This window comes from Prinia subflava, chromosome 2 (genome assembly GCF_021018805.1).
Source record: "Prinia subflava isolate CZ2003 ecotype Zambia chromosome 2, Cam_Psub_1.2, whole genome shotgun sequence".
Taxonomy (NCBI): domain Eukaryota; kingdom Metazoa; phylum Chordata; class Aves; order Passeriformes; family Cisticolidae; genus Prinia; species Prinia subflava.
Genome location: NC_086248.1, coordinates 84,702,804 through 84,716,476, shown reverse-complemented (window position 1 = coordinate 84,716,476; position 13,673 = coordinate 84,702,804). Strand labels below are relative to the sequence as shown.

Here is a 13,673-nt window from a genome sequence, read left to right as displayed (position 1 = left end):
CACTTTGAGTTTATAGGCATCAGAATCTTGATATCCCATGTTCCCCAGTCCCAGGGAAGTGAATACAGCTGATGTCTACAATCGAGACTCCAATCCACCCTGGGTCTGCTCTCAGAAACTCTGGGCAAATATTGGTACAAGAGTAAAACCAAGATCATGCTTTGAAATTCCACCCAAAATAGGTAAGTACTTCCAAACAGACTAGAACAGACTCAGTTCTACCAATGGTATAGGCACCCATACAGAGGCATGCACTCCTCCTATCAGGCATCACACTTCTGTGACAATAAAAGACATAAAAGGAATGCTATTAATTAAAAAATTAGTCTTTAAAAGGTCTCCAAGGCAAAAAACACCCAGACTCTGTTCCTTACCACCCAAAATACTCCAAATCTGAGAGAACCCCATTAAGTTTATTTATCCTCAAAGCCACTGTGAGAACAGGAATCTGATTAAACATAGCTGCCATCATGCTTGAAGCCATGGTTAAATGTCACTTGTTAAAAATACAGACAAAACAAAGTCACTGCAGCCCTCCCTCAGCAGGTGATGGGGTCTGGTAACAAAAGTGTTACCACAGAAATTGAGTCTTTAATCCTTTCACTTCCTTCTTGATGTCCCAGACCACTGTGTTCCAAAGTAAGACCACTACTGCAGCACTGGAGCCAAGGGAATGGTGAAGCTCCATGCTGTGATATGTATCACATTTTCTGGTAACAAGAATTTCTACAAAATTCTCAAATTATCCTTATGTTGTTAGATTAAAAGGCTAGTTAAGGTTTCTAGCTCTTACTACAAGTGACAGAAGGCATCTAGTCCTCCAACTCCACTTCTATCTGCATGTAAAGCTCACAGGTCTGCCACTTCCCAGGAAGTGTCCCACAGATGTCCTCCACTCCTCCCACACTCAGCTCCTGCTCCGTACAGATACCCAGCACAGCCTGGCCTCAGGCGGCAGTCACCTGCATGTGATGGAGCCACACTATGAGTTTCTCAACAGCTCTGTTAATCTACTCATAGCTTTGCTGCTGCAATAAAGAGGGCTATGGCTAATTCCCACCCAAGTTTCAAGGATTCTCATGGAGGCTGCGTTCACCTGTTAACTTTCCCATCTTATGAGGGGAGACAACACAGCTCAGATGAGAACTAACAAAGAAAAAGGTGGTGAAGTGTTGGAAAGCAAGTATCAGAAAGAAGCAGCAACACAGTTGGGATGCAAAGAGATCCCGTTGCAGAAGAGGTGAACTCCCCTGACAGCTCTCAGCTTGGAGCCCTGGCACTCGCCTGGCTCACACCCGGCAGGAGCAGTGTTATTCAGCAGTGTTGACAGCACAAAGCATAGCAATCCAGAAAGACAAAAAGGACCCCAAAGGATTAAAGACCTTCTTTACAGGGCCCCATCCACGCTGCAGTAAGATACAGTGACTTCGCTCCATGTGTAATTTACAGCCCATTTGCTGCTAAACCTCAGCTCCAAATAGTCAGATTAAAAGCAACACTATTTATCAGAGGCTGAAAACCCTCTCAGACATAAGAAGAAGACAGCACAAGGGACACCTAGAACTGCAGAGTCACCTATAATAGCTGATCTTGTCTGTAATGCATTTACTCAGGGAGGGAGGATGGGAGCTGGCTGCTCCCAGCAGTGCCAACCATTCGTGCCTTGGCCACGGGGATTTAAACACACCCCTCCCGACTCACACCCCACCCCCACGGGCCTAGCCCAGTTACCACACTGCTGGGATGGGAAAAGGTTCCTGTGCACAGGCTAGCTTCTCAGGGAGTTTCCAGCAACTCCTCAGCATTCCACAGGTCTCCTCAACCAGGGAAGCACGGCTGACAGCAGCTGGCATAAACAACACATCTGGTAACACTTTTTCCATTCCCTACTCAAAAGACTGAGAGGGCAACTGCCTTTGCCCTGAGATACTTCCTCCGCTGAGGAGAAGCTGCTTGTGTTGGGAGACCTCACTCGACACTCACCTCTGCTCAGCCATAAAGAACTCCATTAGCCACATTTGCAAACACAAGGAACAATGCCTTACAGTCAGGCTGGAAAATGCATTTGGAGCACATGAGACATTTCAGGCTTCTCCTCCCCTCAAAATCACACGTTAACCCTTATGAGTGCAAGGAGATGAGAGCTGTTTCAGCCCTGTGGATTTACACCAAATTTCTTGTGTTTTATCAGAGAGCAAACCAGTAGGATAATCCTTTCAGACCAGGTCTTTGATCCATCTGGTCAGGCACCTTCAAAGAAAGAGTTAGGAACATGTCATAATTTGCAATGTCTCTCACTGCACCAGATCCTTTCCTGGTAAATATTTTGTGATTCCAAGTGCTTCCTAGTTGGGAAAATCTGACAAATGGGTTCTCAGATCATCCCACACATGGAGGGATGGCCTAGAAATGAGTGTACAAAGACAGAATTTGAATATTCACCCCCTTCTCCAATATACAACATAGAAAGCACAAAATTAAATTAGTGTGAGGTAGCTCCTAAACAAATAATGCGTGATCATTTGGCAGCGCGTAGTTAAGGTGTGAAATACTTTGCCACAGGAGGTTCTGGATGTAAATGCCCTACACAGGTTTGGTGGTGTAAAATGAACAGGTTTAGGTAAAAGAAACTTACTGGATTACTAATGCAGGAAGATAGGATACTGGGGGAACCTGTAGGTCTAACATGGGATGGATGCTCCTAAATCCCACTGATGGAAGTGGGACACAGAGCACCTTGCATTTACCTGCAAGGTCACAGCGTAAGAGGGATGCACACAGCAAAGTGTCATGGTGTTCCTTCAGGTCCAACTCACCCCACCACAGAGCGCTACTGAGACTGTGCCCAAGCACCAAATACTAAATTAGCATCCCCATATATCAGTTCAGGGGCAAGATGGGAAAAGCTGCATCGCACTGCAGCCCTCTGCAAAATATCATTGAGGGGTTTCCCAAAAGTGATCGGCTCTGTCCAAGCCAGAACAAAAAGGGTTCTCTGAGAACAAAAATCTATACATGGAAGCTGCTGATTTTTCAAGCCTTTAAATTATTTCAGTTTATATGCTTCACACCAAATACGTCTGTTCTTCCCTCTTAATTAGCCTTTGGCCACAGAACTTTATTCCCTTGGAATAACCAACTCATAGGAATAAAGAAAAAATTATATTAAAAAAAAAAAAGAATCACACACAAGAATAGTCTGGCTGCAGACAACTGTCTGGAACATCCACTTGGCTTTGTGTGTAATAACTGGGTGACAGGATATGGAAGGATTATTTTATATTTTTCCAGCTTACATCCAGACACACTCTCAGCAAACTGGAGAACCTAGCTGCCTGTCTGGCACCTTTCCTTAAGATGGGAAATTCCCCATTCAACCAAAGGAAATTTTATTCTCATCTTATGCCCATATAGAGCTTGGCAGATTGTGTCATGCCAAGAAGTAAGGACATCAGTTAAATAAAAACCAGCATGCATCATGGAAACAATGTGACCCTGTTAGGAGGGTGTAAGATGAGACAGATTGCTGAATAAAATAGGTGTGAAGGGATAGGATCTTTGTGCTAGCAGCAACTCAAATTGTGTGATAGCCTTGAAATCCTGGCTCAAAACCAGGTTTGTAGCCCAAACAAATCAATTAATCAGCTACCAAGCAATAGTTTAGTCCCCAGATATATCAGAAACCAAGGCCCGCCTATCCTCACTGGGGACATTTATGAATATTGAGGTATTTGGACATCTCATAAATACCAGGCATCTCCCATCCTTTCCTAAATCTAAATTTACAAAAGGATTATCTACCTTGAAGTCAGGTAATAAACTGTTACATTCCCCTGTGGGAATGGTTTCTCCCTCCTCAGGGACCCCTAGAGCTTATAACCATGTAGTTTAACCCTTCCTCCCCACATAAACCTCAGGTGAACCTATCCATGAAATGGGAGACATGACTAATAAAAGCCTCCTCTGGAGACCTAAACTCGGGCATTGGTTTCCTTTTCCTCCTCAGAAAGTGTTTCAAGCCATAAATTCATAGTTCTTCTCATATGGCCTGATGCTGGAACTAGGATGGGGACATGAATCCAGGCAAAGCCGCAGAGACCTTTCCTCAGGTGTGTTTGCTGGGTCCAAAGACCATCCAACCCAGTCGCGCTGTTTGAGGGAGGCAGCCCACAGCCTCTCAGTCTACTACGCCTTAGGGATGCCTCCCCAGCTTTCACGGCATCTCCTTGCTCACAACACTCATCTGAAGGAGTGGAGCACAGACATCCATCTGTTCCCAGCCCCACAGCTCAGGCCTTGGCAAACCAAAGTTCTCTGCAGCAAGCTGAGTCTGGATGATGAGCTGCCTGGAGAAAAGTGCCTGGGGAGGAGAGGGCTGGAAACAAAGAAACAAGGGGCTGGTCCGCACCAGCTGCTTTGTAAAGCACTCACAGAATCTTCTTTGGGCTTTTAGCCCCTGCCACCCTTAGATGACGTTCTGCTGTGTTAACACAGAATAAGTATAAAGAACCAGGATTTGGATTACTGCACATGCAGCCATGTGGCAGCTTTGGTGCAAATCCGCCAAGCAAGATACTTTCTTATATACAAGTCTAACAGGAAGTTTCCAAAGGCATCCATGGTATTTCACCCTCCATGAAGCCATCAGGGATGGACCAGAGAACTAATCATGTGAGCTCTTCACAAGGGTACTCTGTTGTGGCATTCCCATTCTGCTAGAGCTTCTCAGCGGGACAAGAGCAGAAGTTCACGTGGCTGAGCACTTGGTGTGCTGGGGTGATTACAAAGGATATTAAAAAAAACAACAAAAACACTACTCACCATGTAAGATCTGCTCCCTCTGCCTCAGCCAGCTCCTGAGAACCCCCAGCCAAAAACTGCCTGTCCTACAAGAACTGAACAATTCAGTGTGACATACAGACTGAGGTACATATGGATTACAGGTCTGTGTCCAAACAGACACAGACCACAGCACAGAGGAAGTTATAATGAGCACAAAACGCAAGAACATAGCAAGAGAGGGAAGAAATGCCTAGAGACACCCTGAGCTGACCACCTCTAAGGAGTGACCATGCCAATCCAGAAGAAACCTTCTTTGAACTTCACCTGCTTGGGCAGCCCTGTGCCCAGACTGGCACGGAGACATCTCTGCACAGATCCCTGTGGGCCATATGTCCTTTACATCGGCTCTCAGGCCTGGGTCACAGCAGAGTTCGCTGCACAGGGAATGCTTTCAGTGCAGATAAAGGTCACCACTAATTGGCTTTTCTCTAAATCCTTGCCTGGGTGCTCACGCTGAGCGCTCGTGGGTGGTGCTGGCGCCCACTCACAAGCAGCTCAGCTGGCTGACTGCTGGTCACCGGTGGCAGCAGGACAAGCAGCGCTGCCCACGGCCACATCCAGCAGCTCCTGCGGCAGAACATGGCCCAGCACACGCATACCTGGGATGCTGGTTGCTAGGAAGCGCTGGATCACCCGGCAACCTGAATCCCACTCAACAGGAGAACAGGGGCTACAGATAAAGGCACGGGGGTGGGAGAGGTTGGCGCTGCCTACAATGTGTGCGGGAGTGTTAGTTCCCACTGAAAAGGGGATACAGCCCTTGGTTCCAACTCTGAGGAATCCAAACAACACTGCTGTGACCCCAGGCATGCTCCAGGAACAGCCAGGGAAGCTGGCCAGGCTGACACATTACAGCAGAGTGGTGCCCTGCCCACCCACCACTCCATAGAACTCTCCTAAGCAGATGCAAGTCTTGCTTTTTATTATTAAAAAACTGAACCCATTTTTCTGTCAAAGCCATATAATTAAAATAAATAATGACCTGGTTCTGCTTTCTATTTTCACCTCAAATATGAGCTCTTTTCGTGCTCAGGAAGACATTTAGCATCCCAAACAGTGCAAAAAATTTGGAACACATAGGACAATGCATGACAGCAGGAAATGAAGAACTGCGTTATTCAGCAAAGAAAAATAATCAGTTTTCACTGAAATCCCGAAGTTAAATACATAGCACTGACTTTTCACAATTTAGTTTCTCATTCAAATAAAAACCAAGAATTGAGAAATACAAGGAAAAGTAATGAGATTTCTTTGTGCCTTTGGGAGGTGGACTTCTTTTTAAGATAGTCCACGGTTTCCTATCAGTCATAAAGGCCAGCTGAGAGAATGTCCCAACAAACTACTCCAATGTCAGTGAATGGCCCATCCTGCTGTATTTACAGTATCTGCAATTTGTCTGAAGAACCACGCTCTGGAATTAAGTCATTACAGAAGATTATCAGTGCTGAATGTATGCACAGAAAAGAAGAAAACCCTTAAACGTTCAGACCTTCCAAGCCAAGTAGAAAGAATTGCAAATCTATTATTTTACAATGCCTCAGGCAGAAGTCTCAAAAACCTAAGGCTTAAAGTAGCTGGGATTGCCTGTTCTATTCTTTGCCTTAGCTAGGTATCTATCACAGCATTTCTAACCCACTAACATACATCTTTTCAGTCCAAATTATCACAAGGCTAACTTCAGGGATATTCATAGATATTCCAAAAGTCAAATTTGTACTTACACACTCAGATTCATCCGTTTGTGTCTTTCCTGTGAGTACGACAAACCAGAAGCATCTAACGTAACCAGCTGATGTAACAGGAAGAAAAGCACTGTTCAATGTAAAACAGAGTCCTCCAGCTCTAGAGGAATGAACCTGTTTGGTGGCATTTGCAGCAAAACCTACAAAGGAGAGAAAACCTGCATACACCACAGCAGACAAAGCTAGATTTTCCCTGTGCCAATCTGAAGACCTGTGACACACGACAAGCAGTCACGCAAAGAGAGGCAGAAATCACTCTGTCCTCACTCATAGCAAGTCTGAGCACTTATGCACATCTTTGAAAGCACACCCATGGTGCATCAATAATAGTGCTGCTCCACTCTTTTTTTGGTCTAAGGGGAAAAAAACCTAACGGTCCCGGCTCTGCAGAGTAACAAGGTACTACAAGGACACTGACTGCAGGAGTCAATGTCTGCAAGCTTGAGGTTCACCTTGCACGGCCAGCTGAATCCCCTTCATACAGGGAGGATGGAGATGATTCCCAGCTGCCTGTCAGGGCCAGCCATGGCCAGCCAGCCCAGAGTCTCATAGCTGATTCCAGATACAGATGCCAGTAGAAAATAACCGAGATGACTTTCTGGCCCCCAGCACTGTGTACGCACACATATAAGCTGCAAGGGTATGTGAAGAGAACTGGCACAGTGGCATTGCTAGCACCTAGCACACAATTCCCTTCAAGCAAGTATGAGGCTGAAGTTATGGAGAAGAGAAAGGCAGTTCTCTGTCACCAGAACACTCACATATTTTGTACTACTGATCGACATTAAGGAAGTGACAAACATGTTTGTATTATCTCTGCCCAAGACCAAAGTGAATATGCCAAGTACATAAGTAATTTAACAACTTTTGTGGATTAGAACATCAGTTGTATCACCTTCAAAGTTGTTTGTGTCAACAGCAAAGTTGGAATGAAATCACAACCTTTAAAGTGCTCAGTTCTCTTCAGCTGCATGTTCCAGCCAGTTAATTTTTTAACACACCACAATCCAACTGTTTCATTCTGATAACACCTAGGGCCACTAATTAAGGGCTTAGTTTGACTGGCAATGCACAGACTTGTTCCAGCCAGATGCTCCCTGCCCAAAGGAGCTTGCTTGCAAGCAAAGCTCAGAAAACAGACACCCACACTTTAGCCACTACATAAACAGCAAGGCCCCAAGAGTTAGAGAAACTTGGAAGAAACATTTGTGTGATAAACCCCTACCCCAAATTGTGGGGATAAATAAGACACCTGATTTGCAGAAAGCTCACAGAATTGGTTAAAGAACACTTCTAAGAACTCAGTATCAGTACTACATCACAAACCCACATGCAAACCCAAGATACACATTTTAAAAGCTCCTTGATCAGTCTGACTTAATAGTTCAGAAAGTGCTTCTCAGGGCTACAAGTCTAAAACTACAAAAGAAAATAATAAACTATATTAGACTGTAATACTAGACAACTAACACAAAAAAAATTTTAAAAAATCAGGCCTTGATTTACAGGCCCCTCTCACTTTCCTGGTTTGATGCATTTCACTACAATATGGGACATTGCCCTGATTTCACTTCTTTCTCCTGTCTCAAGTGCTCTGGAACAGACCCAATCACCAGCTGATATCATAGATGATCTGTAACCCGTAAAGTCAGATCCATTTCTGGCCCAAAAGCAGCCAAAAAGGTTCCTGAATCTGGCCTAATCTCTAGGAAATAACACCAGACCATTGAAGCAAGAGGTAGACCAAAGACTGAGGCATCAGGCAATGCCCTCTCCTTGCTTGGATTTAGCCACAGAAGCTCTTAAGCTAACAGGCTGTGCTATGAACTACAAGAGCTCAGGAGTGGACATGCTGCCCCTGCTACAGGGGCATAAGTATCCAATGGAAAGACACCTAGGAAAACTTGACATCCACAAGTCCACAGGCTCTGATGAGATGCTTCCACAGATGTTGAGAAAGCTGGCAAATACCATAGCTAGGCCATTCACAATCATCTTTGAAAGGATGTGGCAATCAGGAGAGGTGCCTGAGAACTGGAAAAAAAGAAAATGTTATCCCAGTCTTCAAAAAAAAGGCAAGAATTAGGAGTCAGGGAACTACCAGCCAGTCTGCCTCAACTCAATCCCTAGAAATGTGATGGAATGTCTCATTCTGGAGGCCACATCTATCCACATGGATAACAAGGGATAGTGAGCATGAATTTACCAATGTCATGCCTGACAAACCCAATTGCCTTCTACAATGAAACAACTACCTGGTATTGCCTATACTGGCTTTAGCAAGACTTTCAACACTGTCTCAACACCATCCTCATAGGCAAACTCAGGAAGTGTGGACTGGATGAGTGGACAGTGAGCTGGATTGAGAACTGGCTGATGGTCATCATCACTACTACTGCACACGGTCTGGCTGAATGCCTGTCACGAGTGGTATCCCCCAAGGTTCAATACAGCACCCAATATTAACTCATTTGTCAGTGACCTGGATGGCTTGGAAGGGACAGATGCCTCCTCAGCAAGTTCACTGATGACAGCTCTAGGAGGAGTGGCTGATACCCCAGAGGGCTGTGCCCTTCAGAAGGACCGGTTGGAGAGATGGGCACAGAGGAACCTTCGGCACAGAGGAACCTTCTGAAATTCAACAAAAGAGCAGGGTCCTGCCCTTGGGGAAGAATAACCCCACAGACCAGCACAGGCTCAGGTGCTGGAAAGGAGCTCTGTGGAGAAGGACCAGGGAGTCCTGGTGGACAACAAGCCATCCATGAGCCAGCAGTGTGTCCTGTGGGCAGGGAGGTCAGCGCTGAGGGAGAGGATCCTGCCCCTCTACTCAGCCCTGGTGAGGCACATCTGGAGTGCCGTGTCCAGTTCTGGGCTCCTCAGTACAAGAGAGACGTGGAGCTCCTGAGTGGGTCCAGTGGAGGGCAACAAAGATGATTAAGGGACTGGAGCACCTCTCTTACCTGGAAAGGCTGAGGGAGCTGGGCCTGTTCAGTCTCAAAAAAAGGCAACTGAGAGGGAATCTCATCAATGTATATAAATACCTAAAGAGAGGGTGTCAAGATGGAGCCAGGCTCTTCTCCATGGTGGAGAGCAATAGGACAAAGAGCAACAGGCAGGAACAGCTGCACAGGAAGTTCCACCTAAACACAAGGAAGAACTTCTTTACCGTGTGGGTGACCAAGCCCAGAGAGGGTATAGAATCTCCCTCACTGGAGCTATTCAAGAACTGCCTGGACACAATCCTGTGCCTTGTGCTCTAGCATGACCCTGCTTGAGCAGGGAGCCTGAAACAGATCATGCACTGTGATCCCTTCTAACCTTACCCATTCTGGGATTCTGTGAAGCAAGGTCAGCTGTCTTCCAAGGTGAGGCACTCTAATTTGAACCCTAACTATCACACTTGACAACCCAGTCACCCTTAACAGAAACTCCTGGCTGAGCAGGCTAACCCAACATCAGTGAAGTGTCAGTCAGTCCCACCTTCACCACCATGGTGACTTCTGGTGAAAGGGAAATAAAGGAACACTTTCTGAGAAACACCAGCACATTTCTTGAGTCAAAGTCCTCTGAGCGGCCCTAGTTGTCAACTGTCTGAAGACCAGCTTTAGAATGGAAAAATAGATGTCCATTACATCAACATCCAAAGCTTGCGTATTTGGTAGTTTCACTTACAGAAGGCCATGGCATCCTCTCAGCTTCTCCTAGTGGGGAAAAACTAGGAGGACCTATCAAAGCCACACTAAACCAATTTGGAAGACATCATACAAAAATAAAACATTTACAGTGGGCAGAAATGTCATCCTGAAAAGATTCCCAAAGCTTGGATGCCAATCCAAGGTTGGTCAAATCTTCCACATTTGTAAAAATGAGCTGAGAATTTACCCAACAACAGTCTCCTGAGACTTTGGCTAATTTCAATATAGTTGTAAGCTAGAAGCACAGCAGCTTGCTTTTCCTTGAATTTGTGAACTTCCCAAAAAGGTCATGAAGTGCTAAAGAAGTGGGCAATGGAGAAGAGCAGCTAAGCACATTGTTATTAAAGCTCTTTCTGAGCACTTGGTTTGGGTGGTGAATGTAGATCATTTCTTACTCTATCCAAACTTAATGCTCATTCTCCACTTACAGGGCTACAGACCGGATTCTGTGCTCTCCTAACTTTTCACTAGGTTTCAATGACAGCACACTGGACCTTCTAAATAATGCATATACCATACACGCCAGAATACGAACAGACCTGCACAGATCAAGGCCAAGAAGACCGAAGTCTGGCCAGTGCCTGGTGGCCCAGTATCATCAGGGCAGTAGAGCAAAATGGTACAGGACACTTGGCCTGGACACAGGGCCCATGCACAGCACAGCCACCAGAGGCTTCCACACTGCTCACCCCCTGTGACACCTACCCAGGGCCCATACCTGCAAGGAGCTCTGGTCCAACACCTAACACAGAGCACTGCACACTCCATTAAGCAATTAGTATGCTGCTGCAAGGCTCAACCAAGACCAGGCAGCTGCACATGGTCCCCAAAGGCCTACAAAACAGATTTAAACCCAGAGTTTGCAAGTCTGGCTCTCTGCCCATACACGTGTGTACCAGTCATTGTAGCACTCCCTGCTGCAGGCTGCAAAGACAGCTCTGATGGGCTATGCATTAGCCTTGCAGGCAAGGCACAGTGCAAGTTTAACTTTCTCCACTGAGCCTGCTAAAATGCAGACCACCTGTCTGCAGCACAAAACCTTGGCACTAACATGAACAAAATGGCTGCAGATGCCCACTCATGCACATTTTCCTGCATGCCTCCAAGCATACTGAAGGCTGTGTCTATCTCTGAGAGCTCCTTCTAAAGATTCTCACAGTTTCACAACCTGAGGCTCCAAGAGACAAACAAAGCTAAAGGAGGAGATTGCAGCCATAAGGCCCAGAAACACAGTGTTAAAAAAAAGCCCTCACTGCCTCTGCAGATACTCTGCACTGAACCAATCCACTATAACCTAAAGCAATGCCTTTATTTTACTTCCAAAAATAAGACCTAACCCTGCCTCCCCTGAGAGCCACAGAATGTGCAATCCCCAGAGGAAGAAGTAGAGCAAACTTTGTTAGAAACAGTGCTGATGTTTCATCAAAGTTGCCATCAGCCTGTCCAGAGTGGCTGCGCAGAAGTGCAGCCACACGGCAATGAGCCTCTGTGTAACACATACAAAAGACTCCACTAGAGTCTGGTATACGGATCCCCAGCCCCCAGCTCAGGCAACGAGGGCTGCTACTTTTCCCAGCTCCCTTCTTTTATTTGGAGCCAGGTGCTACATTTCCCGCAGTACTGGTGCCAATCCAGAGTAACTCTGCTGATTTCAGGGGGTATCCCTTGGTTCACAACAATTTTGCCAAATCAGGATCTGGTATTTTTTTTTCTCATTCGTCATGGCTCCATTTTTATCCCGTGTTATATGGCTCAAAAATTCCTCTTTATATTTGGCAGGAAGGACTTAGACAGTTCTTATCCTGAATCTGTGGTCCTCAGTTTTATTTTAAACATTAAAAACGGATGTAAGAAGAATCTTTAAAGCCATGTATCAATGCAATGATAGAGCCTGCAAACTTCAGCTCAGATTCTGGCCCTCAGGACCAAAAGAGAGAAATGCAAATAACGAGCTGAAAGGCATTTTAGGTAAATCATGTTTGTACAGTACCTAACATAGCGGGATTCTAGCCTGGAAAGGTCTGAGGGGCTACAGATTGCACATATATAAGGCAAATGCATACAGAGTCAAATGTGGATCCCATCAAAAGGAAAACTCTCTAAAGAACAGACAGATACATCTCTCTTCATACACCTTTTTGTATTATCTGAATTGTGCAGGGTGATTTGGAGTGCAAAGGAACGGGACTTTAACAGGAATACAGCCAAGGCCAGTTCCTCCTGAGCACACTAGCTGAGAGGAAACTGACCCAGCATAATAAACACTGCAAGTTTCCAGCTTCTCAAGGCCCTCTTAGTTGTTACCTGAAGGGGACAAAAACCAACCGAGACAAAATCGGGTTTTCTTACCTTTAGCTGGAAAGGCTGAATTTCGTTCAAACTCTGGTTCCTGAGCTTTTTGGTGAGGATCTTCAGCATGGTACAAATCCGAGGAGCCACGAAAGGGTTAAGCACACACACACGCACGCGTCTGCATCTGCCGCGCCGCTGCCGCTGCGCCCGGCGGAGCTCGCATGCAGCACCGCAGGTACACGGCGGGCACGGCGGGGCTCGGCTCCGCACAGCCGCCCCCGGCTCTGCCCCTCTGCCTCCGCCACCGCGCCCCGTCCTACAGCAAAGGGAGTCCTTCTCCAAAGCCTACAGAAAAAAACTGAACGCCAAACTTCCTCTGCCTTCCACCCCCTCCCCAGTTACGCTTCAGAAAGGAGGGAGGTACCAGCTGGCAGAGTGCTGCGGGGGACAAGAGACACTCGGCGCGGAGCGCTCACTGCGGGACGGCAGAGCTCCCCGGGCGAGGCGCCGGGCCCCGCTCATGGCAGCGCTCCCGCCCGGTCAGCCCCGGGCGGGCATCGGGCACCGCGCCCCGCCGCTGCCGCCGCCACCCCGGGACCCTCCGGCACCGCCGCCACGGGAAACTTGTAACGAGCGGCGCGGCAGCCGCGGCGCACATTGGCCCGACGGGGCGGGACGGGGCGGGACGGGGCGGGACGGGGCGGGACGGGGCGGGACGGGGCGGGACGGGGCGGGACGGGGCGGGACGGGGCGGGACGGGGCGGGACGGGGCGGGACGGGGCGGGACGGGGCGGGACGGGGCGGGACGGGGCGGGACGGGGCGGGACGGGGCGGGACGGGGCGGGACGGGGCGGGACGGGGCGGGACGGGGCGGGACGGGGCGGGACGGGGCGGGACGGGGCGGGACGGGGCGGGACGGGGCGGGGACTCCCCTTAAAGGGTCACCGGCCCTTCCCAGCCCCCGGCGTTCCTTGAGTCGCCGAACGGGGCGGGGTCTGCTGGGGGTGTAGCGGACTGGCAGCTGGCTCTGCGCTACCGCATCCTGGCTCGCAGCCCGCTTAGTCCAGGGATCTCAAAACGGGATGCCGTGACCTGTCTGTCC

The 13,673-nt window shown here is 47.8% G+C and overlaps 1 protein-coding gene across 3 annotated transcripts in view; it reads right to left on the bottom strand.

Moving 5' to 3' along the window:
* The window catches only part of LOC134547184 (uncharacterized), a 60,285-nt gene extending 47,033 nt beyond the window's left edge, over nucleotides 1–13,252 (bottom strand). For all 3 annotated transcript variants that reach the window (XM_063390843.1, XM_063390844.1, XM_063390845.1), the window contains exon 1: nucleotides 12,629–13,252. In XM_063390843.1, the coding sequence (XP_063246913.1) occupies nucleotides 12,629–12,697 (69 nt within the window). In that variant the 5' untranslated portion in view covers nucleotides 12,698–13,252. The remainder of the gene's footprint in view (nucleotides 1–12,628) is intronic.
* Nucleotides 13,253–13,673: the final 421 nt, after the last annotated feature.